This window comes from Pseudophryne corroboree, chromosome 3 (genome assembly GCF_028390025.1).
Source record: "Pseudophryne corroboree isolate aPseCor3 chromosome 3, aPseCor3.hap2, whole genome shotgun sequence".
Classification (NCBI taxonomy): Eukaryota; Metazoa; Chordata; class Amphibia; order Anura; family Myobatrachidae; genus Pseudophryne; species Pseudophryne corroboree.
In genome coordinates this window covers 77,257,931-77,285,695 of record NC_086446.1, presented here as the reverse complement: position 1 = coordinate 77,285,695, position 27,765 = coordinate 77,257,931, and the positions used below count along the sequence as shown (strand labels likewise).

General features: G+C 48.0%; 1 protein-coding gene across 1 annotated transcript; it reads left to right on the top strand.

The window, feature by feature from the left end:
- Positions 1–27,514, top strand: LOC135054797 (zinc finger protein 436-like). The gene is made up of 5 exons (XM_063958133.1): positions 1–165; positions 15,170–15,302; positions 16,372–16,560; positions 17,036–17,156; positions 25,267–27,514. Exons 2-5 carry the CDS (start codon positions 15,225–15,227, stop codon positions 26,832–26,834), a joined length of 1,956 nt encoding a protein of 651 aa, XP_063814203.1. The 5' UTR covers positions 1–165; positions 15,170–15,224; the 3' UTR covers positions 26,835–27,514.
- Positions 27,515–27,765: the final 251 nt, after the last annotated feature.

The window sequence follows — 27,765 nt, the reverse complement described above, 5'->3', positions numbered from 1 at the left end:
AGTATGCGGAAAAAGACTACCACACTCAGAATCATCTGATTCCCACTGCTATCACTTCCGGAATGGGTGTCTAAGGTTGTAAAAAGGAAGTATTCATTTCATTGTACTTGATATTGTTATCTGCCAAGTAGTGTCTGATGGATGGTAATATAGCTGTTATTATATGTAAGTATATATGTGTATATATATATCACTCTGTAATTATCATGCATAACTGAATGATACCTGTAATACACCACTATGTTAATATGTCAAATTGTTTACTTGTTTATCATATCACTATATTATACCATACCACTAATATATCTGTGTTCTGTCAATGTGTTATTGTGTAGCACTAATAATAGTTTATCTACATAAAATCACTGTGTTGTCATGTGCCATCTATTTATAGGTATTGTATATCACTTTGTTGGTACTGTATATATATCACTGATATTATGATACTTCTGTATTATGTCACTATTTAATCACTTACATTTCTGCATTCTGTCATATTAATTTATCAATTATATTATTATATATCTAACATACCACTATATTATCATATATGACTTATAGCTCCGCATTCTATCATAATGTTATTATAGATCACTAAGTTTGTTACATTTTTGTATTATATCACTATATAATCATTTATCACTGAAATATCTGTATTCTATCATTGCGGAGCCGATTCTCTGTTTGCATGATGCCGCAGCAGCTCGATTTACTACCTTATACTAATGGGAGTTTCTATAGGGCTACTGCACACAAGATAGAAAATAAATATCACCGAAAAGAGCTAAGAATTTGTGTATTTTATTTTATTACTTTTTAACCCAAAAAGAAGAGCACTGATATTATTGTATATCTGTATTATGTCACTTCATTACTGTGAGTTCCTTATTATACCCCTTTCACAGCAATCTTTTGACCCAGGTATTACTGGGACAACCCAGGTGTTGGCTTGGTGTAAAAGGGTCAAACTAGGGGGTAAATCCGATCTAATCGTAGATGTGCGATATTTAGCACATCTACGATCAGTTTCTCAGACATGGGCTAGTTCGCTCCGAATCTCTGGCCCTACCCCCGTTCCCCCTCCCCCTCGCAAGGGTGCAAAAGCATCGCACAGCGGCGATGCTTTTGCACCCGCTGAGTACCTCCCTGCCACCGCAGCTCCTACGCGCTGGCAGTCCGCTACTCGCCGCGTCCCGGGTCGCAGCGGCTGCCGCGTCCCGCCCCTGCAATGATACGGACACGCCTCCGTTGTTTGGACCACGGCCCACCAGCAGTGTTCTAATGCCGTTGGCACGCCTCCTACCACAGGCAGAGGCAATCGCAGCCCTGAGATGCTTTTAGCATCTTACTGGACTCCCGGGGTGCGCGTGCACATTCCACATAGGGATTCAGACTGCGATCGCTGCAGCGATCCAGTCTGAATTAGGCCCCAAGTTGTGTGTCCCGTGACTCTGACCCTGGTAATTACCAGGTTGGATCCCAGCACTGATCCGGGTCATGCTAAAAGGAGCTGATTGGGGAATCAGGATGGCTGATCAGCAGTCACCACCCACTTTTTATGACCTCATCTTTGTGAGCCTGAAAAAAGTCAATTTCTGCTGCGGGGTACACTGGGCTCCACAGGGAATGACATTGGGGTGTAGAGTAGGATCTTGATACGAGACACCAACAAGCTCAAAGCTTTGACTGTTCCCAGAATGCATAGCGCCGCCTCCTCTATAACCCCGCCTCCATGCACAGGAGCTCAGTTTTGTAGTTGGTGCCATGCAGTAAGCAGGCATACAACAGGGGGGCTGCTCCAGCAGCCTTGAGAAGAAGCTTTTAAAAGAAAAATGAAGAATTCAAGGGCTGCAGCAGAGGCACTGTCTGTGTTGGATGTCAGTCAGATATCTCCTGCTGCAGCTCCATCACCTGCCCCAGTGGCGCTGTACACTCCCGCGCCCTGGTTGCCGGGTACCTACAGCGGAGGCTCCGGTTTTCTTCCAGTTAGTCACACACGCGACCGCTGTTCTCCTGGATCGCGTGGCCGCACTCAGGGAGGAGGTAAGTGGGTCCCCCCGGCGGGACCCACTGTAAATCACGATCCTGCGCGGCCGGTGGGAGGCGGGCCATGCGCGCTGGCGTGGACACTGTGGTAGTACAGGGACCCCACTAGCCCACAAGGGTAAGGGCAGGGCTGGTTCTACACCTTGCGGCGCCCAGTGTGAAAGTTTCCACTGGCGCGCCCCCCCCCCCCCCGGCAAAAGTCAGTTTGCAAAAAATAGGGGCGTGGCTTCCTAGGGGAGGGGCGTGGCCACAGTTATGCCCCCAGTAGCTGTGCCCCCAGATTTGCCCCAAGTAGTTGTGCCCCCCGGTTGATTTTCCCCCTGTAGCTGTGCCCCCTGTAGATTTGCCCCCAGTTAATTTGCCCCCAGTAGCTGTTCCCCCAGTAGCTGTGCCCCCAGTAGCTGTTCCCCCTGTAGTAGTGCCCCAGCATGTGCCCTCTGTAGATATGCCCCTTGTAGTAGTGCCCCCAGTAGCTGTTCCCCTTGTAGCAGGGCCCCCTGTAGATGTGCCCCCTGTAGTAGTGCCCCCAGTATGTGCCCCCAGTAGTAGTGCCCTTAGTAGCTGTTCCCCCTGTTGCAGTGCCCCCTGTATGTGCCCTCTGTAGTTGTGCCCCTTGCAGCTGTGCCCCCAGTGATAGGGCCCCTTGTAGCTGTGCCCCCTATATGTGCCCCCAGTAGTAGCGACGCTTTCAAAACCTAAAAGAAAATACTTACCAGCCTCGCTCCTCTTTCCGGACCGCTGTTGCCGCTGCTGCTGTCTCCGGGCGCCAGCTCCGCTCTATGGGAGAGACGTAATGACGTCTCTCCCATAGCAGCGCCGCACTGACACTAGGGGTCAATTTTGACCTCTAGCGTCAGTCAGTGATGCCGGCTGTAGCGGGCGCACACATCGCTCGCTGCAGCCGGGGAGCAGGGAGGGAAGGAGGAGCAGTAGCTGCTCTTGCCACGGCGGCACCCTCAGGGTAGCGGCGCCCCAGGCAAAAAGCCTGCTTGCCCGTGGCAAGAGCCGCTACTGGGTAAGGGCACAGGTCGGTTTTCTCTCATAAACCGTTTATATAAGCCCACAGTACCCGGTGGTGAAGTCCAGCAGGGGGATAGGCTTTGACCTATAGCCCCCCCCCCCCAGGGCGCCATTTAGAGTAAATGTTCCCGCCCTGGAGCTGCATATGTCTCTCTCCCTCACTCCCTGTCATCGTTTGGGCGCCATTAGGACAAGCTGAGCTGATCCTGGGACTGTTTGGGCAAATCCTCCTCTGTAAAGCCGCCTGCATGTCAGCGCTGTGTATTTTACAGGACACTTAAGTATTCTACATGTCTGCTGACAGTGTTAGTTAAGAAAGAGTGCATTTAGTCAGGGTTATATAGTACAAGTACCCTGTGATATACTTCCAGTCTTTACTGTGCATTGTTATATCTATTGAGTGTATAGCTATACATAGTACTATGTGACTATGTGTGTGTGTGTGTGTGTGTGTGTGTGTGTGTGTGTGTGTGTGTGTGTGTGTGTGCATATAGCTGCTGTGTGACCTCCATCTCGTGTATCTCACTCAGATTGCTATCCCTATATTCTATAACCTGAGGGGGCTAAGTGCGTCAGGTTTGTCATTTAATATAGGTAGTTCGCAGGATATACTCAGTGTGTATTTTTCTCTGTGATTTTTAGTCACCATATACCTCTTGAATTCCCTGTTTGTGCTGATGCACTACACAGGGGGTTCTTGTCAGGTATTGTGCTGCTGATAATGTACTGTGTTGCCTTGCATTGAGCTTTCGGATATGTCGGCTACAAAGGGCAATGGTGCTGGGGCTGATCCCACATTATGTGGTGGTGACGCTGCAGACACATTTGAGGAAAACATAGCAGCTGAGGGTTCAGGTTCTGGGGGATCCTTACCCCCACGTGGTACTGTAGCAACGGGGGTTCATAATGACCCACCTTGGGCTACCTTCTCCACGCTATTGAATATGCTGGTAACTAGACTAACGCCCCCTATGGGACCTCCTGTGCCGGTACAACCGCTTATGGTCCCTGCGGTTAACCCGCCATGGGCAGATCAACTGTCCGCTCAGTTACAGCAATTGAACCAATCACTGACTACTCAGAAGTCTAACCCTCGCCCGCCTAAGACCAAGGGGTCCTCTAAGCGGGCCATTACTTCCTCACAATCCACCAATGTCCCAGACTCCTCTTCTGATGAGGATGGCATTTATACTGACCCCACCGATTCTGATCCCGACGCTTCTGATGGGGAATCTGTTTCACAGGTGGATGTTTCTGACTTGTTGGAGGCTATCAGGACCATTCTTCAAATTACTGATGATCCGGAGCCTGATGCTGCCCCTAAGAAACCGGACAAGTTTAAACGTCAGAAAGTGGTTAAACAAGTTTTACCTCATTCTGAACATTTAGTTGACATACGTCAGGAGTCCTGGGAAAATCCACGAAAGAAACACAAGAAGATGCTGGCTCACTACCCCCTCGCTGCGGAGATAATTAAAAATTGGGAGACACCCCCGCCAGTGGATTCGCAGGTGGCGCGGCTGGTGGTATTCTCAGCTCTGCCAGTAATTACTGTCACGTCTCTGAAAGAACCGACGGATAAGTGTGCGGAGGGTTGTTTAAAGGCAATTTAAACCCTAACTGGTGCTGCGCATAGGCCCACCATTGCAGCGACATGGGCTGCAGAGGCTGTTGAAGCGTGGGCTCAGGAGCTGGAGGCTGAGTTGCCTTCCAACGCTTCTGATCATGATAGACAATGTCTGTCTTATATTGTCACAGCTTCTCATTACATTAAGGAAGCGGCTTCTGATGCCAGTATTCTGGCTGCCAAGGCTTCTACAACGTCCATTTTGGCTCACCGGATTCTCTGGTTACGGTCCTGATCTGTGGATCTGGACTCTAAGAAAACCCTGGAGGTACTCCCTTTTAAGGGAGACATTCTTTTCGGAGAAGACCTCAACAAGATAGTGGCTGACTTAGCCTCTGCTAAAACAGCATGTCTACCTAGTACTGCTCCTTCGGTGCCGAAGGCTAAAAGTACTCCATCTCGCTCCTTTCGTCCTTCAGGGAAAGCAAAAGGTCATGCGTACCCGAAACAGGTTCGCACTTTCAAACCCAATAAGCCCAAACCCAAAAGGGCCTGCTTCCAAAACTGTCAAGCCTGCCGCATGACGGGGCGGGCCTCCCTCTGGGGGATCCCAGGGTGGGGGGCCGACTTCTAGGGTATACCCAGGAATGGTTGAGGACCACTTCCGATGCCTGGGTACGGGAAGTCGTCACTCGAGGTTACGACGTATCCTTCAAGAATCGACCCCCTCATCGGTTTTGCCTGACAGACATCCCTTCGGATCACGTGAATGCAAAAACTCTTCATTCGGTGGTACAATCCCTCCTGGACACAGGAGTGGTAGTACAGGTGCCTCTGGCTCAGAGAGGCAAGGGGTTCTATTCACCGCTGTTCCTAGTCCCGAAACGAATGGGTCCTCCCGGCCCATTCTCAACCTCAAGTCCTTGAACAAATTTGTGAGGGTCTCCAAGTTTCGTATGGAAACTCTTCGCTCTATTGTTCTGGCCTTGGAACCTGGGGATTATATGGTCTCCCTGGACATACAGGATGCTTACCTGCATATTCCCATTGCAGTGTCGCATCAGCAGCACCTGAGGTTTGCGGTTGGCAACCTCCATTACCAATTTCGGGCGTTACCTTTTGGTTTGACCACGGCTCTGCGAGTCTTCACCAAGGTCATGGCGGTAATGACGGCTGTACTCCGCCGTCAAGGGGTCAGGATCCTACCGTACCTGGACGACTTGTTGATCCAGGCAAATTCCCCAGAAATTCTCCTACGCCATCTGGATCCGACTATCCAGTTTCTGCAAGCCATGGCTCATTAACTGGAAGAACTCTTACCTGGTCCCTGCTCAGAGCATGGTGCACCTGGGAGCATTGTTGGAGACTCACAACCTGTCTCAGGAGAAAGTCCTGAAGCTTCAGGACAGGTTTCGATGCTTCCTATCTCGTCCACAAGTGTTGATACATTCGGCAATGCAAGTGCTAGGTCTCATGGTGTCTGCTTTCGACATGGTGGAGTACGCTCAATTTCATTCCCGACCTCAGCAGAAGTTGATTCTTGCCAAGTGGGATGGCCTGCCTCACCGGATCAGGTCTCAAATTATCTCCTTGTCTCCGGAGGTCCATCTGTCACTGAGCTGGTGGCTTCAGGACCAACGATTGAGCAAGGGTCGTCCCTTCTGGATCTCCAACTGGGTCCTTCTGACGACGGATGCCAGTCTGAGAGGTTGGGGCGCAGTGTTGAAGCAACACTCCCTTCAGGGTCGGTGGGCCAAGGAGGAGTCTCTTCTCCCGATAAACATTCTGGAACTGCGGACGGTGTTCAATGCTCTGAACTTGGCCCAGCATTTAATACAGAACAGACCGACACAATCACAAGGTTCCGGTCTTCGGAGCAAGGACAAGGGATCCTCTAGCACTGTTCGTGGACGCACTGGCAATTCCATGGAACTTTCAGCTGCCATACGTGTTCCCTCCGGTGTCACTCCTGCCCAGAGTAATAAGGAAGTTCAAGCAAGAAGGAGGAATCCTGCTTCTGATCGCTCCCGCGTGGCCCAGATGGCATTGGTCCTCAGACCTTCAGGGTCTCTCGATAGAGCGTCCCCTTCTACTTCCGCAGCGCCCAGATCTCCTCGTTCAGGGCCACTGTGTATATCGGGATTTAGCCCGGTTGGCTTTGACGGCGTGGCTCTTGAAGCTTCCGTCTTGAGGGCCAAAGGTTTTTCTGAGGCGGTCATTCAAACTATGTTGAAGGCCCGGAAACCGGCTTCTGCTCTGGATTTACCATAGGGTCTGGAATACTTACTTTGCTTGGTGCGCATCTAACAATCATGACACTTACATGTATAGTACGGCCAAACTTTTGGCCTTTCTACAACAGGGCCTGGACTTGGGCCTTCGCCTGGCCTCCATCAAGGTTCTGCCTTGTCGGTTTGGTTCCAGAGAAAATTGCGACTTTACCTGATGTTCATACGTTCACTCAGGGTGTGTTGCGGATTCAACCTCCTTATGTCCCGCCTATGGCTCCTTGGGACTTGTCGGTGGTTCTAGAGGCGTTACAAGAATCTCTGTTTTAGCCCCTTGAATCTGCAGACCTTATTTGGCTTTCTCTTAAGGTTTTGTTTCTGCTGGCTATTGCCTCTGCTAGACGGGTGTCTGATTTGGGTGCCTTATCTTGTAGGTCACCATATCTTATTTTTCACCGTGATCGGGCGGTTCTTAGAACACGTCCTGGGTATTTACCTAAGATGGTGTCTTCTTTCCAACTTAATCAGGAGATTGTGGTTCCGGCCTTTGCTTCTACTGAATTGTCTTCCAAAGAGCGGTCTTTGGGTGTGGTACGGGCTCTCCGTATCTACGTGAAGAGAACTGCCTCCATTAGGAAGTCGGATTCTCTCTTTGCTCTGTTTGGTTTTCACAAACGTGGCTGGCCTGCTCACAATCAGACCCTAGCCAGATGGATTAGAATGGTGATTGCACATGCTTATGTACAGGCTGGCCTTCCAGCTCCTGCTACCATAAAGGCCCATTCTACTCGGTCGGTTGGACCTTCTTGGGCGGCCCTTGAACAATTGTGCATAGCGGTTACGTGGTCCTCAGTGAACACGTTCATACGGTTTTATGCCTTCGATACTTCCGCCTCCCAGGATGCTTCCTTTGGATGCCGGGTCCCCTCCCATAATGAACTGCTTTAGGACATCCCCAATGTCATTCCCTGTGGAGCCCATTGTACCCCGCAGCAGAAAACGAGATTTATGGTAAGAACTTACCGTTGTTAAATCTCTTTCTGCGAGGTACACTGGGCTCCACAGGGCGCCCACCCTGACACACTTAGCTTCTTTGGGTTGGTATGGCATTAGCCGCTGACACTTTCTCCTGTTGTGAGAATGTGGTGTATGTGGCTACTAACAGTTGTCGTCTCTTTTTGCCTGCTACTGCATTGGACTGGTTTACAAAAACTGAGCTCCTGTGCACAGAGGCGGGGTTATAGAGGAGGCGGCAATATGCTTTCTGGGAACAGTCAAAGCTTTGAGCCTGTTGGTGCCTCGGATCAAGATCCTACTCTACACCCTAATGTCATTCCCTGTGGAGCCTAGTGTATCTCGCAGAGAGAGATTTAACAACGGTAAGTTCTTACCATAAATCTCCTTTCTCTGACGTCCTAGTGGATGCTGGGGACTCCGTAAGGACCATGGGGAATAGACGGGCTCCGCAGGAGACTGGGCACACTAAAGGAAAGATTTGGTACTACCTGGTGTGCACTGGCTCCTCCCTCTATGCCCCTCCTCCAGACCTCAGTTAGATTTCTGTGCCCGGCCGAGCTGGATGCACACTAGGGGCTCTCCTGAGCTCCTAGAAAGAAAGTATATATTAGGTTTTTTATTTTACAGTGAGACCTGCTGGCAACAGACTCACTGCAACGTGGGACTAAGGGGAGAAGAAGCGAACCTACCTGCTTGCAGCTAGCTTGGGCTTCTTAGGCTACTGGACACCATTAGCTCCAGAGGGATCGACCGCAGGACCCGTCCTTGGTGTTCGTTCCCGGAGCCGCGCCGCCGTCCCCCTTACAGAGCCAGAAGCAAGAAGATGGTCCGGAAAATCGGCGGCAGAAGACTTCAGTCTTCACCAGGGTAGCGCACAGCACTGCAGCTGTGCGCCATTGCTCCTCATACACACTTCACACTCCGGTCACTGAGGGTGCCGGGCGCTGGGGGGGGGGGCGCCCTGAGCAGCAATAATATCACCTTGGCTGGCAAAATAACCACAATATATAGCCCCAGAGGCTATATATGTGGTAATTACCCCTGCCAGAATACAGAAAAAAGCGGGAGAAAAGTCAGCCGAAAAAGGGGCGGAGCCATCTCCCTCAGCACACTGGTGCCATTTCTCCCTCACAGTTCCGCTGGAAGGAAGCTCCCTGACTCTCCCCTGCAGTCTACACTACAGAAAAGGGTAAAAAAGAGAGGGGGGGGGCACAGATTTGAGGCGCAGTAAATATTATAGCAGCTATAGGGGACATAATTCAGTTAGTCCCTGCATTATATAGCGCTCTGGTGTGTGCTGGCATACTCTCTCTCTGTCTCCCCAAAGGGCTTTTGTGGGGTCCTGTCTCCTTTAAGAGCATTCCCTGTGTGTGTGTGCGGTGTGTCTGTACGGCTGTGTCGACATGTTTGATGAGGAGACTTATGTGGAGGCGGAGCAGATGCCTGTAAATGTGATGTCTCCCCCTGCGGGGCAGACACCTGAGTGGATGGACTTATGGATGGAATTACGTGCAAGTGTCGACTCCTTACATAAAAAATTTGACGACATGCCAAATGCGGGACAGCCGGCTTCTCAGCTCGTGCCTGCCCAGGCAATTCAAAGGCCATCAGGGGCTCTAAAACGCCCACTACCTCAGATGGCAGACACAGATGTCGACACGGATACTGATACCAGTGTCGACGACGATGAGTCAAATTTAATGTCCACTAGGGCCATTCGTGGCATGATTGAGGCAATGAAAGAGGTTTTACAACTTTCTGATATAAACCCAGGTACCTCAAAGAAGGGTATTCTGTTTGGGGAGAAAAAACTACCAATAGTTTTTCCCCCATCTGAAGAATTAAATGAAGTGTGTGAAGAAGCGTGGGCTTTCCCTGATAAGAAATTGGTGATTTAAAAAAAATTACTAATGGCGTTCCCTTTCTCGCCAGAGGATAGGTCACGTTGGGAAACTCCCCCTAGGGTGGATAAAGCGCTCACACGTTTGTCTAAAAAGGTGGCACTACCGTCTCCGGATACAGCCGCCCTAAAGGAACCTGCTGATAGAAAGCAGGAGGCTATCCTAAAGTCTATATATACACACACTGGTGTTATACTGAGACCAGCTATTGCTTCAGCGATGATGTGCAGTGCTGCTGCTGCTTGGTCAGATTCCCTGTCAGAAAATATTGACAAAGGGGAAAAAAGCTGCACCACGCAGCAGGTTCCCAGGAACAAAAGTCCTCCCCCGCTTCTTCCAAATCCGCCGCATGACGGTGGGGCTCCACAGGCGGAGCCAGGTACGGTGGGGGGCCGCCTCAAAAATGTCAGCGATCAGTGGGTTCGCTCACGGGTGGATCCCTGGATCCTTCAAGTAGTATCTCAGGGGTACAAGCTGGAATTCGAGGCGCCTCCCCCCCGCCGTTTCCTCAAATCGGCCTTACCGACAACTCCCTCGGGCAGGGAGGCTGTACTAGAGGCAATTCACAAGCTGTATTCCCAGCAGGTGATAGTCAAAGTACCCCTACTTCAACAAGGACGGGGTTACTATTCCACACTGTTTGTGGTACCGAAACCGGACGGTTCGGTGAGACCCATTTTAAATTTGAAATCCTTGAACACTTACATAAAAAAATTCAAGTTCAAGATGGAATCGCTCAGGGCGGTTATTGCAAGCCTGGACGAGGGGGATTACATGGTATCCCTGGACATCAAGGATGCTTACCTGCATGTCCCAATTTACCTTCCTCACCAGGAGTACCTCAGATTTGTGGTACAGGATTGCCATTACCAATTCCAGACACTACCGTTTGGACTGTCCACGGCACCGAGGGTGTTTACCAAGGTAATGGCAGAAATGATGATACTCCTTCGAAAAAAGGGAGTTTTAATTATCCCGTACTTGGACGATCTCCTAATAAAGGCGAGGTCCAGGGAGCAGTTACTGGTCGGAGTAGCACTATCTCGGGAAGTGCTACAACAGCATGGCTGGATTCTAAATATTCCAAAGTCACAACTGGTTCCTTCCACACGCTTACTGTTCCTGGGGATGATTCTGGACACAGAACAGAAAAAAGTGTTTCTCCCGCAGGAGAAAGCCAAGGAGCTGTCATCTCTAGTCAGAGACCTCCTAAAACCAAAACGGGTATCGGTGCATCACTGCACACGAGTCCTGGGAAAAATGGTGGCTTCGTACGAAGCAATTCCGTTCGGCAGGTTCCATGCAAGGACCTTCCAGTGGGACCTCTTGGACAAGTGGTCGGGATCGCATCTTCAGATGCATCAACTGATAACCCTGTCTCCAAGGACCAGGGTGTCTCTACTGTGGTGGCTGCAGAGTGCTCATCTTCTAGTGGGCCGCAGATTCGGCATACAGGACTGGGTCCTGGTGACCACGGATGCCAGCCTTCGGGGCTGGGGCGCAGTCACACAGGGAAGAAATTTCCAGGGACTTTGGTCAAGTCAGGAGTCGTCCCTACACATAAACATTCTGGAACTGAGGGCCATTTACAATGCCCTAAGTCAGGCAAGGCCCCTGCTTCAAAACCAGCCGGTTCTGATCCAATCAGACAACATCACGGCAGTCGCCCATGTAAACCGACAGGGCGGCACAAGAAGCAGGGTGGCCATGGCAGAAGCCACAAGGATTCTCCGATGGGCGGAAAATCACGTATTAGCACTGTCAGCAGTGTTCATTCCGGGAGTGGACAACTGGGAAGCAGACTTCCTCAGCAGACACGACCTACACCCGGGAGAGTGGGGACTTCATCCAGAAGTCTTCCTACTGTTGGTAAACCGCTGGGAAAGGCCACAGGTGGACATGATGGCGTTCCGCCTCAACAAGAAGCTAAAGAGATATTGCGCCAGGTCAAGGGACCCTCAGGCGATAGCTGTGGACGCTCTAGTGACACCGTGGGTGTACCAGTCGGTCTATGTGTTCCCTCCTCTGCCCCTCATACCAAAGGTACTGAGAATAATAAGAAGGCGAGGAGTAAGAACGATACTCGTGGTTCCGGATTGGCCAAGAAGAGCTTGGTACCCGGAACTTCAAGAAATGTTATCAGAGGACCCATGGCCTCTACCGCTCAGACAGGATCTGCTACAGCAGGGGCCCTGTCTGTTCCAAGACTTACCGCGGCTGCGTTTGACGGCATGGCGGTTGAATTCCGGATCCTAAAGGAAAAGGGCATTCCGGAGGAAGTCATTCCTACGCTGATAAAAAACCAAAAACAAACAAATTTAACTGTGAAAAAGCGCCTCAATGTGATAAATATATGTATATATCAGAAGCCCTCTGAATTACTGCGCAGCCTGCAACTATATGTGTAATAGTGTGGAGGCATAGACTGAAAAAGAGAACTGGCTGCGCTGAATTTCAGAAGGATTCAAATAACAAAGGAGAGAGCCAATGTATCAATATAAAAAGACAACAGGTTTATTTAAAATATAATGTTAATTAGTAAAAATAATGATAAACAGACATATTGCATTAATGATAACACAGTCCGGTGTCTCACAGTGTCAGCAGTATGTTGGACTTTCACAGAACTGCCTCTGTAAGTGTGATGTATTAACGTCCAAAATCCATACCAGGTATTAGCTGCCGTTCCTACTGCTCAGTATTGATGCATGAAGAAATGTGATGTGACAGGTTCCAATATGGGATCACATGAGGGGGCCAGTGAGTCCGTAAATGAACAATTACCTCTCCAGTGGGTTGGTCCGTCTACCGGGCGTCCCCGGACAGGAATCCTGCGTTACCCACACACAGCAGCAGTGTCACGGAGAGGAGAGCGGGCACCGCTCGGGAATCAGCTGGCTGTAGCGGTATGTGACGGCAGCGGCTATTGGAGATCTCAAAGCCGCCCGGAGTACGAGTGCTGAGATGGTAGCACGTATGAGACACCTGAACAGGTATTCAAGAGGCGGGTCCTAACGCGTTTCGTCACCTGTTCAGGTGTCTCATACGTGCTACCATCTCAGCACTCGTACTCCGGGCGGCTTTGAGATCTCCAATAGCCGCTGCCGTCACATACCGCTACAGCCAGCTGATTCCCGAGCGGTGCCCGCTCTCCTCTCCGTGACACTGCTGCTGTGTGTGGGTAACGCAGGATTCCTGTCCGGGGACGCCCGGTAGACGGACCAACCCACTGGAGAGGTAATTGTTCATTTACGGACTCACTGGCCCCCTCATGTGATCCCATATTGGAACCTGTCACATCACATTTCTTCATGCATCAATACTGAGCAGTAGGAACGGCAGCTAATACCTGGTATGGATTTTGGACGTTAATACATCACACTTACAGAGGCAGTTCTGTGAAAGTCCAACATACTGCTGACACTGTGAGACACCGGACTGTGTTATCATTAATGCAATATGTCTGTTTATCATTATTTTTACTAATTAACATTATATTTTAAATAAACCTGTTGTCTTTTTATATTGATACATTGGCTCTCTCCTTTGTTATTTGAATCCTTCTGAAATTCAGCGCAGCCAGTTCTCTTTTTCAGTCTACGCTGATAAAAGCCAGGAAAGAAGTAACCGCAAACCATTATCACCGAATTTGGCGAAAATATGTTGCGTGGTGTGAGGCCAGGAAGGCCCCTACAGAGGAATTTCAGCTGGGTCGTTTTCTGCACTTCCTACAGTCAGGAGTGACTATGGGCCTAAAATTGGGTTCCATTAAGGTCCAGATTTCGGCTCTGTCGATTTTCTTCCAGAAAGAACTGGCTTCACTGCCTGAAGTTCAGACTTTTGTAAAGGGAGTGCTTCATATTCAGCCCCCTTTTGTGCCTCCTGTGGCACCTTGGGATCTCAATGTGGTGTTGAGTTTCCTAAAATCACATTGGTTTGAACCACTTAAAACCGTGGATCTCAAATATCTCACGTGGAAAGTGGTCATGTTATTGGCCTTGGCTTCGGCCAGGCGTGTGTCAGAATTGGCGGCTTTGTCATGTAAAAGCCCTTATCTGATTTTCCATATGGATAGGGCAGAATTGAGGACTCGTCCCCAGTTTCTCCCTAAGGTGGTATCAGCTTTTCACTTGAACCAACCTATTGTGGTGCCTGCGGCTACTAAGGACTTGGAGGATTCCAAGTTACTGGACGTAGTCAGGGCCTTGAAAATTTATGTTTCCAGGACGGCTGGAGTCAGGAAAACTGACTCGCTTTTTATCCTGTATGCACCCAACAAAATAGGTGCTCCTGCTTCTAAGCAGACTATTGCTCGCTGGATTTGTAGCACAATTCAGCTGGCGCATTCTGCGGCTGGATTGCCGCTTCCTAAATCAGTGAAAGCCCATTCCACGAGGAAGGTGGGCTCATCTTGGGCGGCTGCCCGAGGGGTCTCGGCTTTACAACTTGGCCGAGCTGCTACTTGGTCAGGGGCAAACACGTTTGCTAAATTCTACAAATTTGATACCCTGGCTGAGGAGGACCTTGAGTTCTCTCATTCGGTGCTGCAGAGTCATCCGCACTCCCCCGCCCGTTTGGGAGCTTTGGTATAATCCCCATGGTCCTTACGGAGTCCCCAGCATCCACTAGGACGTCAGAGAAAATAAGAATTTACTCACCGGTAATTCTATTTCTCGTAGTCCGTAGTGGATGCTGGGCGCCCATCCCAAGTGCGGATTGTCTGCAATGCTTGTATATAGTTATTGCCTAACTAAAGGGTTATTGTTGAGCCATCTGTTGAGAGGCTCAGTTGTATTTCATACTGTTAACTGGGTTAAATATCACGAGTTATACGGTGTGATTGGTGTGGCTGGTATGAGTCTTACCCGGGATTCAAAATCCTTCCTTATTGTGTCAGCTCTTCCGGGCACAGTATCCTAACTGAGGTCTGGAGGAGGGGCATAGAGGGAGGAGCCAGTGCACACCAGGTAGTACCAAATCTTTCTTTTAGTGTGCCCAGTCTCCTGCTGAGCCCGTCTATTCCCCATGGTCCTTACGGAGTCCCCAGCATCCACTACGGACTACGAGAAATAGAATTACCGGTGAGTAAATTCTTATTTTTTCTTATGACAAACACAAGTCTTGCAGGGCAGACACAGGTTCAGTGTGAACGGGGTCTACCTGGGAATAACAATGGGTCTGACCAGCTGTGTCACGTGTTGGAGCAGTGTTCAAAAACCCACTTTGTATTATATTGTATGCGGTACATTGACACAGATATTTTAATGCGATTAAAATTGTTGTAGATTAGATAATGCAAATTATGTTTGTATTAGATGTGTAAAACGTAATAATTGATCTAGAAATACATGGTCTGTTTCTAATTTGAGCTCTTCACATTTGTTTTTCAGTTATTAAATGTAGTATCAATAATTACTGAGATTCTCCAATCCGCATGGATTAAAAATGAGCAAGTACAGGGGCAAGATGACGGAAAGCATTATAGACCTTACCCTGGAGATAATCTATCTGCTGACTGGGGAGGTGAGTAAGTATGGGAGTGTCTCAGTGGCATCACTGTTATCTATATTACTAACACAGGGACCTGACTGGGGAGGTGAGGGAGTCTGGGAGTGTCACAGTGACATCACTCTTATCTATGTTACTAAAACAGAGACCTGACTGGGGAGGTGAGGGAAGCTGAGAGTGTCACAGTGACATCACTCTTATCTCTGTTACTAACACAGGGAGTCCCTGACTGAGGAGGTGAGGGGTCTGGGATTGTTATAGTGACATTATTTTCATTTATAATAATAAAGGTAATTTGGTTTGCAAAGTTCACTGTTCAACTGGTCACACCTACTTTTAGTATGTCGGTTCTCACGGGCAGGGCCCTCCTACCTCATGTTATTTCCTTTCCCTAGCCTTGCTTCCAGTGTTACTTTTTCTTTGTGTGCTCACCCTTCACTGGGTACAGTCCTACTCAGTACTGAACTGTCCTTCCTACTCTGTGTCTCATCCCCACTAGCCTGTCAAGTACAGTAAATTACCCAACTTTCATCCTTGTGAGCGTCCTGTACCTAGACCACTTGTAGTGATCCAGGGAAATGTAAAAGGCGGGCATATTCAACATAGTTGAAGCGTCTGTCTACATGGAGTATCTATCCACTTAAGTTCGTGCACCTGCATAGAAGTGGGAGCAGGTGCATTCTGTAGAATCTTGTCAACAAACACATCTGAAGAGGAACGTGCATACCTCTAATGTAGTGAACTTGAAAAACTATTTTTTTTTTTCATTTTTAAATACAATTTTTATGAATCACTCAAAAATGAGCCCGTGCCCAACTCTCTAGCTCAATTAGGTGAGCTGCAAGTGCAATTTAATAAAATATAAATACCAAATTTTTCATGAAAAAAATCGCACCTTAAAAGGCCTGTAACTTCAAAACTAGTGTACATAGCCTAAGATTTGGGGGTTTTCTCTACACCCACGGCAGAATTTATTATACCAAATTTCATTACAATCTGAAATGGTCCATCTGAAACCAGTGTTGATTTGGTGTGAAATAACCCTGTGCTTTTGCTTTAGAGAAATGTTTCTATCATTTTTTAGGATTATATTGTTATGAAGAAGTCTGGTGAATGTAAGACACCTAGCAGCTGTCTCTCTGCATCTAGAGGATTGAACAGGACCCAGAGCCCCATCACGGTGCCTCCACTTCACTCACTGATACTTGAGAGGGACAATGACCAGCAGATCCTGGAACTCACCAACAAGATCATTCAGCTGCTGACTGGAGAGGTGAGTGCTGGGAATGGGGCATTATACAGTAACACCAGGGGAGGTGTCTGGTTGATGACTGGAGAGGAGACTGCTGGGAATGGGACATTATACAGTAACACCAGGGGAGGTGTCTGGGTGATGACTGGAGAGGTGACTGCTGGGAAGGGGGCATTATACAGTAACACCAGGGGAGGTGTCTGGGTGATGACTGGAGAGGTGACTGCTGGGAATGGGACATTATACAGTAACACCAGGGGAGGTGTCTGGGTGATGACTGGAGAGGTGACTGCTGGGAATGGGACATTATACAGTAACACCAGAGGAGGTGTCTGTGTGATGACTGGAGAGGTGACTGCTGGGAATGGGACATTATACAGTAACACCAGGGGAGGTGTCTGGGTGATGACTGGAGAGGTGACTGCTGGGAATGGGGCATTATACAGTAACACCAGGGGAGGTGTCTGGGTGATGACTGTGTCATTGTGTGTGTCAGGTTCCTATAAGATGTGAGGATATCACTGTCCATTTCTCCGTGGAAGAGTGGGAGTATATAGAAGGACACAAGGACTTGTACAAAGACGTCATGGAACATCAACAGCCTCTCCGAACCTTGGGTAAGAAAAGATACACTTATTATTAATATTACTATTAACTCAACCTACAATAAGATATTCTAGAAATTTTAGGGTTGTGTGGAGGCTCCCATAAAGTCATGGCTGGAGAGGTTGTTTATTACCTGGGGTTCCCATGAATTACATAACAGATGATTATCATGTAGCCACTAGCCAAGCCTTGACTAAATTTGTGGTAACCAGTCCAGGTGTTTGTTCAACAGAGTACTTGTCCACATTGGGTGGAAAAAGACGATTGATGCTTATAATATTCATACGGATTCTTATTCTAAACATTTACTTTTCCAAGCCTTACTTCAGTACATGACCTTCCTTCCTTCTCCCTTTGTGCCCTAATTTTGCCACCCACTTTACTACAAAATCAAAACCATTGTAATGTCAACTCTTCCTCCCAGCCTCCTGGTTTTGTCCTGCTTATCCCCCACTCTGGTCAGCCCACTCTCTCCACTTTCTCACCCACCACCAGCGATAAAGTCCACGTCCTCTTATCATCATCATCTCCATCTGCCATCTTGACCCCATTCCCCCTCACCTCCTCTGCTCTCTCTTCCTGCTGCTGGTCTCCCCCCTCCCCCCCCCTCATCTTTTCAAGCAATCCCTCTGCTGGCCCAGTCTCCTCTTCTCTTTCAAAAATGCCTTGTCTCACCCATCCTCTTGACTCTGACTCTCAGACTACCTCCCTATCTCTCTTCTCCCCTCCCGCCTTGTCTTCAAGCTTATTGAAAGCATTGTCGACCTCTGCCGTACCACATTCCTCTCTGCACGCTCTTATCTCGACCCTCTGCAATCTGGTTTCCGTCCTCTCCACTGCACTCACCATGAATGACCTTCTCACAGCCTAATCTATGGATTAATTCTCTCCTCTTTCTCTACAATCTGTCTCTCTCCTTTTGACACTGTTGACCCTCACTTACTAGCTACTCGCTGTCATTGGCCCCTTCTCTTCTCCCCTTCAGCCTCCAAATCTACACTCCAATCTACCTATCCTAACCTGACCTCTCCCCTTTGTCTTTGCTCACGTTTCCAACTGCCTTTCTCCATCTTTTCCCAAATGTTCCAGCACTTCCTGAAACTTAGCATGGCGAAGACTAAACTAATTGTTTTCCCCCTTCCAGGACCCCTTTACTCTCCCCTTTTCACTCTGTTGACAAAAACACAGTCTCTGCTCTCCCTGTGTCTGCTGCCTTGGTTCAACCTCTGTTTCACGCTCTCTTTCACTTATCACATTCAGGCCATCTCTCAGTCTTACCGCCTTCAGCTTAGTAACATCTCTGGGATTTGCCCTTGTCTCAACTCCAGAGTCACAAAAACCCTTATCCATGAACTCATTTCCTCCCTTGTCTACTGTAACCTTGTCCTTTCTGTCTTCCCTCTTTGCTACTCTTACCCACTACATTTTATTCTTAATGCTGCTTCTTGCCTTATTTTCCTCTTTTGCAGTTCAGCATCTTCATCTCCTCCTTCACTGGTTCCCTATATCTCTCACAATCCAGTTTAAATCTCTCACCCTTCTTTATAAGGCTCTTAATCTTTCCTCTCCAACGTCATCCCTATCCACACTCCCTCCCGCCCTCTCCGTTCATTCTTTGGCTGCCGCCTCATCTGTACTCTGGTCACTTCCTCCCATGCCCGTTCTAACATTTCTCCTGCTGTGCCCCCTTTCCTCTAGGCCATTCTGCCTCACAAAGTACAACTTCCTTCTTTTAAACGCTCTTCACACTTAAACATTTCCCTAAAGCTGCCTACCAGCCTTCCTTTCTTACCTGCTCCTCTCCACCTTGTCTCCTTCCCAGTTCATTCTTCAACTCCTTCTCCCCCTATTTAGAATGTAAACTCTCGGAAAGGGCTCTCTTAACTCGTTTTCATTCCCCTGCACTATGCTTACCACCAGTGCTCCTTGTCGTCGTCTTCTCCTCCTCCTCCTCTGCAACTCTTGTCTGCTTGTCCATACAAATGGGTACAGGATCACTGAGAGCTGTAGTGCCATTTCCTGCTTTTCACCACTGGCTGCTGACATGGGGGGTAATTCCAAGTTGATCGCAGCATCAAGTTTGTTAGCAGTTGGGCAAAACCATGTGCACTGCAGGGGGTCAGATATAACATGTGCAGAGAGAGTTAGATTTGGGTGGGGTGTGTTCAAACTGAAATCTAAATTGCAGTGTAAAAATAAAGCAGCCAGTATTTACCCTGCACAGAAACAAAATAACCCACCCAAATCTAACTCTCTCTGCAAATGTTATATCTGCCCCCCTGCAGTGCACATGGTTTTACCAAACGGCTAACAAATTTGATGCTGCGATCAACTCGGAATTACCCCCATTGTATGGTGCTGTGCACTTTCCGTGGTACCTAACCAATATAAGATAATAATAATTTCTCTGACGTCCTAGTGGATGCTGGGAACTCCGTAAGGACCATGGGGGATAGCGGCTCCGCAGGAGACTGGGCACAAAAGTAAAAGCTTTAGGACTACCTGGTGTGCACTGGCTCCTCCCCCTATGACCCTCCTCCAAGCCTCAGTTAGATTTTTGTCTAACGAGAAGGGTGCATACTAGGTGGCTCTCCTGAGCTGCTTAGAGTAAAAGTTTAAGTTAGGTTTTTTATTTTCAGTGAGTCCTGCTGGCAACAGGCTCACTGCATCGAGGGACTAAGGGGAGAAGAAGCGAACTCGCCTGCGTGCAGAGTGGATTGGGCTTCTTAGGCTACTGGACATTAGCTCCAGAGGGACCGATCACAGGCCCAGCCATGGATGGGTCCCAGAGCCGCGCCGCCGGCCCCCTTACAGAGCCAGAAGACAGAAGAGTCCGGGAAATCGGCGGCAGAAGACGTCCTGTCTTCAATAAGGTAGCGCACAGCACCGCAGCTGTGCGCCATTGCTCTCAGCACACTTCACACTCCGGTCACTGAGGGTGCAGGGCGCTGGGGGGGGGCGCCCTGAGACGCAATAAAAACACCTTAGATGGCGAAAAATACATCACATATAGCTCCTGGGCTATATGGATGCATTTAACCCCTGCCAGTGTTCCCTTAAAAAAGCGGGAGAAAGGCCGCCGAGAAGGGGGCGGAGCCTATCTCCTCAGCACACAAGCTCCATTTTCCCTCACAGCTCCGCTGGAAGGACGTCTCCCTGACTCTCCCCTGCAGTCCTGCACTACAGAAACAGGGTAAAACAAGAGAGGGGGGGCACTATTTTGGCAGATTAATCAATACAGCAGCTATATAAGGGAAATACACTTATATAAGGTTATCCCTGTATATATATAGCGCTCTGGTGTGTGCTGGCAAACTCTCCCTCTGTCTCCCCAAAGGGCTAGTGGGGTCCTGTCCTCTATTAGAGCATTCCCTGTGGGTGTGCTGTGTGTCGGTACGTTTGTGTCGACATGTATGAGGAGGAAAATGGTGTGGAGGCGGAGCAATTGCCTGTAATAGTGATGTCACCCCCTAGGGAGTCGACACCTGACTGGATGGTCTTATGGAAGGAATTACGTGATAGCGTCAGCACTTTACAAAAGACTGTTGACGACATGAGACAGCCGGAAAATCAGTTAGTACCTGTCCAGGCGTCTCAAACACCGTCAGGGGCTCTAAAGCGCCCGTTACCTCAGATGGTCGACACAGACCCAGACACGGACACTGACTCCAGTGTCGACGGTGAGGAAACGAACGTGATTTCCAGTAGGGCCACACGTTACATGATCACGGCAATGAAGGAGGTTTTGAACATTTCTGATACTACAAGTACCACAAAAAAGGGTATTATGTGGGGTGTGAAAAAACTACCCGTAGTTTTTCCTGAATCAGATGAATTAAATGAGGTGTGTGATGAAGCGTGGGTTTCCCCCGATAAAAAACTGCTAATTTCTAAAAAATTATTGGCATTATACCCTTTCCCGCCAGAGGTTAGGGCGCGTTGGGAAACACCCCCTAGGGTAGATAAGGCGCTCACACGCTTATCAAAACAAGTGGCGTTACCGTCTCCTGATACGGCCGCCCTCAAGGAGCCAGCTGATAGGAAGCTGGAAAATATCCTAAAAAGTATATACACACATACTGGTGTTCTACTGCGACCAGCAATCGCCTCAGCCTGGATGTGCAGTGCTGGGGTGGCTTGGTCGGATTCCCTGACTGAAAATATTGATACCCTGGACAGGGACAGTATATTATTGACTATAGAGCATTTAAAGGATGCATTTCTATATATGCGAGATGCACAGAGGGATATTTGCACTCTGGCATCAAGAGTAAGTGCGCTGTCCATTTCTGCCAGAAGAGGGTTATGGACGCGACAGTGGTCAGGTGATGCGGATTCCAAACGGCATATGGAAGTATTGCCATATAAAGGGGAGGAGTTATTTGGGGTCGGTATATCGGACCTGGTGGCCACGGCAACGGCTGGGAAATCCACCTTTTTACCCCAGGTCACCTCTCAGCAGAAAAAGACACCGTCTTTTCAGGCTCAGTCCTTTCGTCCCCATAAGGGCAAGCGGGCAAAAGGCCACTCATTTCTGCCCCGGGGCAGAGGAAGGGGAAAAAGACTGCAGCAGGCAGCCTCTTCCCAGGAACAGAAGCCCTCCCCCGCTTCTGCCAAGTCCTCAGCATGACGCTGACTCAGCGGACTCAGGTACGGTGGGGGGCCGTCTCAAGAATTTCAGCGCGCAGTGGGCTCACTCGCAAGTGGACCCCTGGATCCTGCAGGTAGTATCTCAGGGGTACAAATTGGAATTCGAGACGTCTCCCCCTCGCCGGTTCCTGAAGTCTGCTTTACCAACGTCTCCCTCCGACAGGGAGGCGGTATTGGAAGCCATTCACAAGCTGTATTCCCAGCAGGTGATAATCAAGGTACCCCTCCTACAACAGGGAAAGGGGTATTATTCCACGCTGTTTGTGGTTCCGAAGCCGGACGGCTCGGTGAGACCTATTCTAAATCTGAAATCCTTGAACACTTACATACAAAGGTTCAAATTCAAGATGGAGTCACTCAGAGCAGTGATTGCAAACCTGGAAGAAGGGGACTATATGGTGTCTCTGGACATCAAGGATGCTTACCTCCATGTCCCAATTTGCCCTTCTCACCAAGGGTACCTCAGGTTTGTGGTACAGAACTGTCATTATCAGTTTCAGACGCTGCCGTTTGGATTGTCCACGGCACCCCGGGTCTTTACCAAGGTAATGGCCGAAATGATGATTCTTCTTCGAAGAAAAGGCGTCTTAATTATCCCTTACTTGGACGATCTCCTGATAAGGGCAAGGTCCAGGGAACAGTTAGAGGTCGGAGTAGCACTATCTCAAGTAGTGCTACGACAGCACGGGTGGATTCTAAATATTCCAAAATCACAGCTGATTCCGACGTCACGTCTGCTGTTCCTAGGGATGATTCTGGACACAGTCCAGAAAAAGGTGTTTCTCCCGGAGGAGAAAGCCAGGGAGTTATCCGAGCTGGTCAGGATCCTCCTAAAACCAGGCCAAGTGTCAGTGCATCAATGCACAAGGGTCCTGGGAAAAATGGTGGCTTCGTACGAAGCAATTCCATTCGGCAGATTCCACGCAAGAACTTTCCAGTGGGATCTGCTGGACAAATGGTCCGGATCGCATCTTCAGATGCATCAGCGGATAACCCTGTCTCCGAGGACAAGGGTGTCTCTCCTGTGGTGGTTGCAGAGTACTCATCTTCTAGAGGGTCGCAGATTCGGCATTCAGGACTGGGTTCTGGTGACCACGGATGCCAGCCTGAGAGGCTGGGGAGCAGTCACACAGGGAAGAAATTTCCAGGGCTTGTGGTCAAGCATGGAAACGTCATTTCACATAAATATCCTGGAACTAAGGGCCATTTACAATGCCCTAAGTCAAGCAAGGCCTCTGCTTCAGGGTCAGCCGGTGTTGATCCAGTCGGACAACATCACGGCAGTCGCCCACGTAAACAGACAGGGCGGCACAAGAAGCAGGAGAGCGATGGCAGAAGCTGCAAGGATTCTTCGCTTGGCGGAAAATCATGTGATAGCACTGTCAGCAGTGTTCATTCCTGGAGTGGACAACTGGGAAGCAGATTTTCTCAGCAGACACGATCTCCACCCGGGAGAGTGGGGACTTCATCCAGAAGTCTTCCAAGTGATTGTAAACCGTTGGGAAAAACCAAAGGGGGACATGATGGCGTCCCGCCTCAACAAAAAACTAGACAGGTATTGCGCCAGGTCGAGGGACCCTCAGGCAATAGCGGTGGACGCTCTGGTAACACCGTGGGTGTACCAGTCAGTGTATGTGTTCCCTCCTCTGCCTCTCATACCCAAGGTACTGAGGATTATAAGACGGAGAGGAGTAAGAACTATACTCGTGGCTCCGGATTGGCCAAGAAGGACTTGGTACCCGGAACTTCAAGAGATGCTCACGGAGGATCCGTGGCCTCTACCTCTAAGAAGGGACCTGCTTCAGCAAGGACCCTATCTGTTCCAAGACTTACCGCGGCTGCGTTTGACGGCATGGCGGTTGAACGCCGGATCCTGAAGGAAAAAGGCATTCCAGATGAAGTCATTCCTACCCTGATCAAAGCCAGGAAGGATGTAACTGCACAACATTATCACCGTATTTGGAGGAAATATGTTGCGTGGTGCGAGGCCAGGAAGGCCCCGACAGAGGAATTTCAACTAGGTCGTTTCCTGCATTTCCTGCAAACAGGACTGTCCATGGGCCTAAAATTAGGATCCATTAAGGTTCAGATTTCGGCCTTGTCGATTTTTCTTTCAGAAAGAATTGGCTTCAGTTCCTGAAGTCCAGACTTTTGTAAAGGGGGTACTGCATATACAGCCGCCCTTTGTGCCTCCAGTGGCACCCTGGGATCTCAATGTGGTTTTGGGATTCCTAAAATCTCATTGTTCGAACTACTTGCCACAGTGGATTTAAAATATCTCACATGGAAAGTGGTAATGCTGTTGGCCCTGGCTTCAGCCAGGCGCATATCAGAATTGGCGGCTTTATCCTATAAAAGCCCTTACCTGATATTTCATTCGGATAGGGCGGAATTGAGGACTCGCCCTCAATTTCTCCCTAAGGTGGTTTCAGCGTTTCACCTAAACCAACCTATTGTGGTGCCTGCGGCTACTGGGGACTTGGAGGATTCCAAGTTACTGGATGTAGTCAGGGCCCTGAAAATATGTTTCCAGGACGGCTGGAGTCAGGAAATCTGACTCGCTGTTTATATTGTATGCACCCAACAAGCTGGGTGCTCCTGCTTCTAAGCAGACTATTGCTCGTTGGATTTGTAGTACAATTCAGCTTGCACATTCTGTGGCAGGCCTGCCACAGCCAAAATCTGTAAAAGCCCATTCCACTAGGAAGGTGGGCTCATCTTGGGCGGCTGCCCGAGGGGTCTCGGCTTTACAACTTTGCCGAGCAGATACTTGGTCAGGGGCAAACACATTTGCTAAATTCTACAAATTTGATACCCTGGCTGAGGAGGACCTGGAGTTCTCTCATTCGGTGCTGCAGAGTCATCCGCACTCTCCCGCCCGTTTGGGAGCTTTGGTATAATCCCCATGGTCCTTACGGAGTTCCCAGCATCCACTAGGACGTCAGAGAAAATAAGAATTTACTTACCGATAATTCTATTTCTCGTAGTCCGTAGTGGATGCTGGGCGCCCATCCCAAGTGCGGATTGTCTGCAATACTTATACATAGTTATTGTTGCCAAAAATTCGGGTTTTTGTTGTAGTGAGCCATCTGTTCTGGAGGCTCCTCATGTTATCATACTGTTAACTGGGTTTAGATCACAAGTTGTACGGTGTGATTGGTGTGGCTGGTATGAGTCTTACCCGGGATTCAAAATCCTTCCTTATTGTACGCTCGTCCGGGCACAGTATCTTAACTGAGGCTTGGAGGAGGGTCATAGGGGGAGGAGCCAGTGCACACCAGGTAGTCCTAAAGCTTTTACTTTTGTGCCCAGTCTCCTGCGGAGCCGCTATCCCCCATGGTCCTTACGGAGTTCCCAGCATCCACTACGGACTACGAGAAATAGAATTATCGGTAAGTAAATTCTTATTATTTTATTATTATTATTATTATTATTCCAGAAGAATATTTACTGTGTATTTATTTTCTTCAGATGGGTCTGCGGCTGGTAAAACATTGTATGAAGACTTTCATCCCGGTTTTACTGAGTGCAAGTCTACAAATGATGACAATGAAGCAAAATGCCTGAAAATTGAGGAAGAAAGTGAGATAAAGACAACATCCGAGAGGAATGTGACTGAAATTACAAAGCAATCTGTATCGCATGAAGAAGGAAATGTCATCGATAAAGACATTTACACAGATGTTACACAGTATACGCCTACTCATGTAAAGGAGGAATCCGTCTTCTGTGAACAAGGAAATATCACCAATGCTATCATTTATACTCCTGCACATCATACACAGCATACATCTATTAAGGAGGAACCAGTCTCTTGTGCAGAAAGAAGAAAGCTCACACACACTGACAATTATACACCTACGGATCATACACACCAAGCATCTGCTATTAAGGAGATATCTGCCTCATGTGCCGAAAGAAGAAACCTCTCAGACACTGACATCTATACACCCACAGATCAGACACCTACTCATATAAAGGAGGAACCAGTCTCTTGTGCAGAAAGAGGAAAGCTCACACACACTGACAATTATACACCTACGGATCATACACACCAAGCATCTGCTATTAAGGAGATATCTGCCTCATGTGCAGAAAGAAGAAACCTCTCAGACACTGACATCTATACACCCACAGATCAGACACCTACTCATATAAAGGAGGAACCAGTCTCTTGTGCAGAAAGAGGAAATAAAACAGACAATGACCATTATACACTTACAGATCAGACACAGTATACATCTCCTATTAAAGAGGAATCTGTGTACTATGAACAAGGGGCTTTCATGGAAACTGATATTTATGTACCTACAGGTGTTTGTGAAGAGAGTAATCTGAATATATTTACTCCGATGGACCAATTGTATAAAGATATTGACATTCTGGACTTTAGTAAATGGGACCTCTGCCCAGAGAAAACGCACAACCCATCGTTGGTAACCTACCCCGAGTGCAGGGAGATTGTCACCAACAAATCAACGCCTCCGTTGAATCCGAGGACCTGTGTAGGAGATAAAACAACTGTCTGTTCCGACTGGTGGAGGTCATTTGGCGTTAACTCGCATCTAGCTGCGCCGCAGAAAGTGCACCCAGTTCCGAAACCGCATCATTTTAACGACCGGGAAAAAAGGTTCACCAAACAGTCTGACTTTTATCGACATCAGAGATTTAATACCAGAGAGAAAGAGTTCTTCTGCTATGTATGTGGGAAATATTTTTCCACTAACCCCCATCTCATCCGGCACCAGAGGATTCACACGGGAGAGAGGCCTTTCCCTTGCACTGAATGTGGAAAGAGCTTTAACCAGAAGTCAATCCTGGTTACACACCAGCGGACGCACACGGGAGAGAAACCCTTTGTGTGTTCAGTCTGCGGGAAATCCTTTATCAAGAGCTCCAACCTCGTCACCCATCAAAGAGTCCACGGAGGAGAGAAGCCATTTTATTGCCCCGAATGTGGAAAGTCTTTCATGAAAAGTTCCAGCCTTGTCGCACATCAAAGAACTCACCGGGCCAGAAAGCAATTTACCTTTCTCTAATACGGCGAAACCATCCACAATTCAAACAGACGTATAACTGAATAGTAATTAATTATTTAAATATATAAAGCAAGGGTGCTCCTTTGTTTAAGATTTTTTTTAAATGTATATTTAATCATGTTTTTCTATAACTCGTGTTTCTACAGGAATATAAGTAAGAAAATAGGCCCTCTGTTGAAATGACGGCTTACTGTAAAGATAGTATAAAACAAAAAATGGGAACAGGTCTGGATTTTAAAGGTTTATTATCCCTTCTTGAATCTGTTTACATAGTTTAATTATTTCTCAATGGCTTAAGGCTGATATCAGACTTTTGTTTTTTTTACCTTCAAGTTACGCCTAAAAAGACATATCGGAGAATAGCGCAGCCCGTATGCGAATGCCGAAACTGTAGAACGCTTTCTGTCTGCAGGTTTTTTTTATTGGGAATTAAACTGAAATAACAATTGCGTATCTTAAACAATCATTTATTTAATTTATAACATGCTGTTAAGGAAAAATAAAATTGCCACGTTATTTACTGTACAATATAAATATTTATATTAAGCACATCATGGTTTAGCTAAATTAAAATATTACAGATTTTATACTGTATAATGAATGTCACCAAATCTTTTATTTACAAAACGACAAATTCATGAATATAAATCCTAAAAAAATAAAGGGAGATTTATTGGGAACATTTTGTGAATTTACTGTGTCGGCGATCACTATTAACACCATTTGTACAGATGGAATTAGTTCCAGTTAGGAATGAGGCAACAGGTTTGTTACAGTGGTGCTTGAAAGTTTGTGAACCCTTCAAAATTTTCTATATGTCTGCTGAAATTTGGCCTAAAACTACCTCAGATTTTCACACAAGTCCTAAACGTAGATAAAGAGACCAAATCGAACAAATGACACAAAAAAAACATTAGACGTGTTCTTTTTT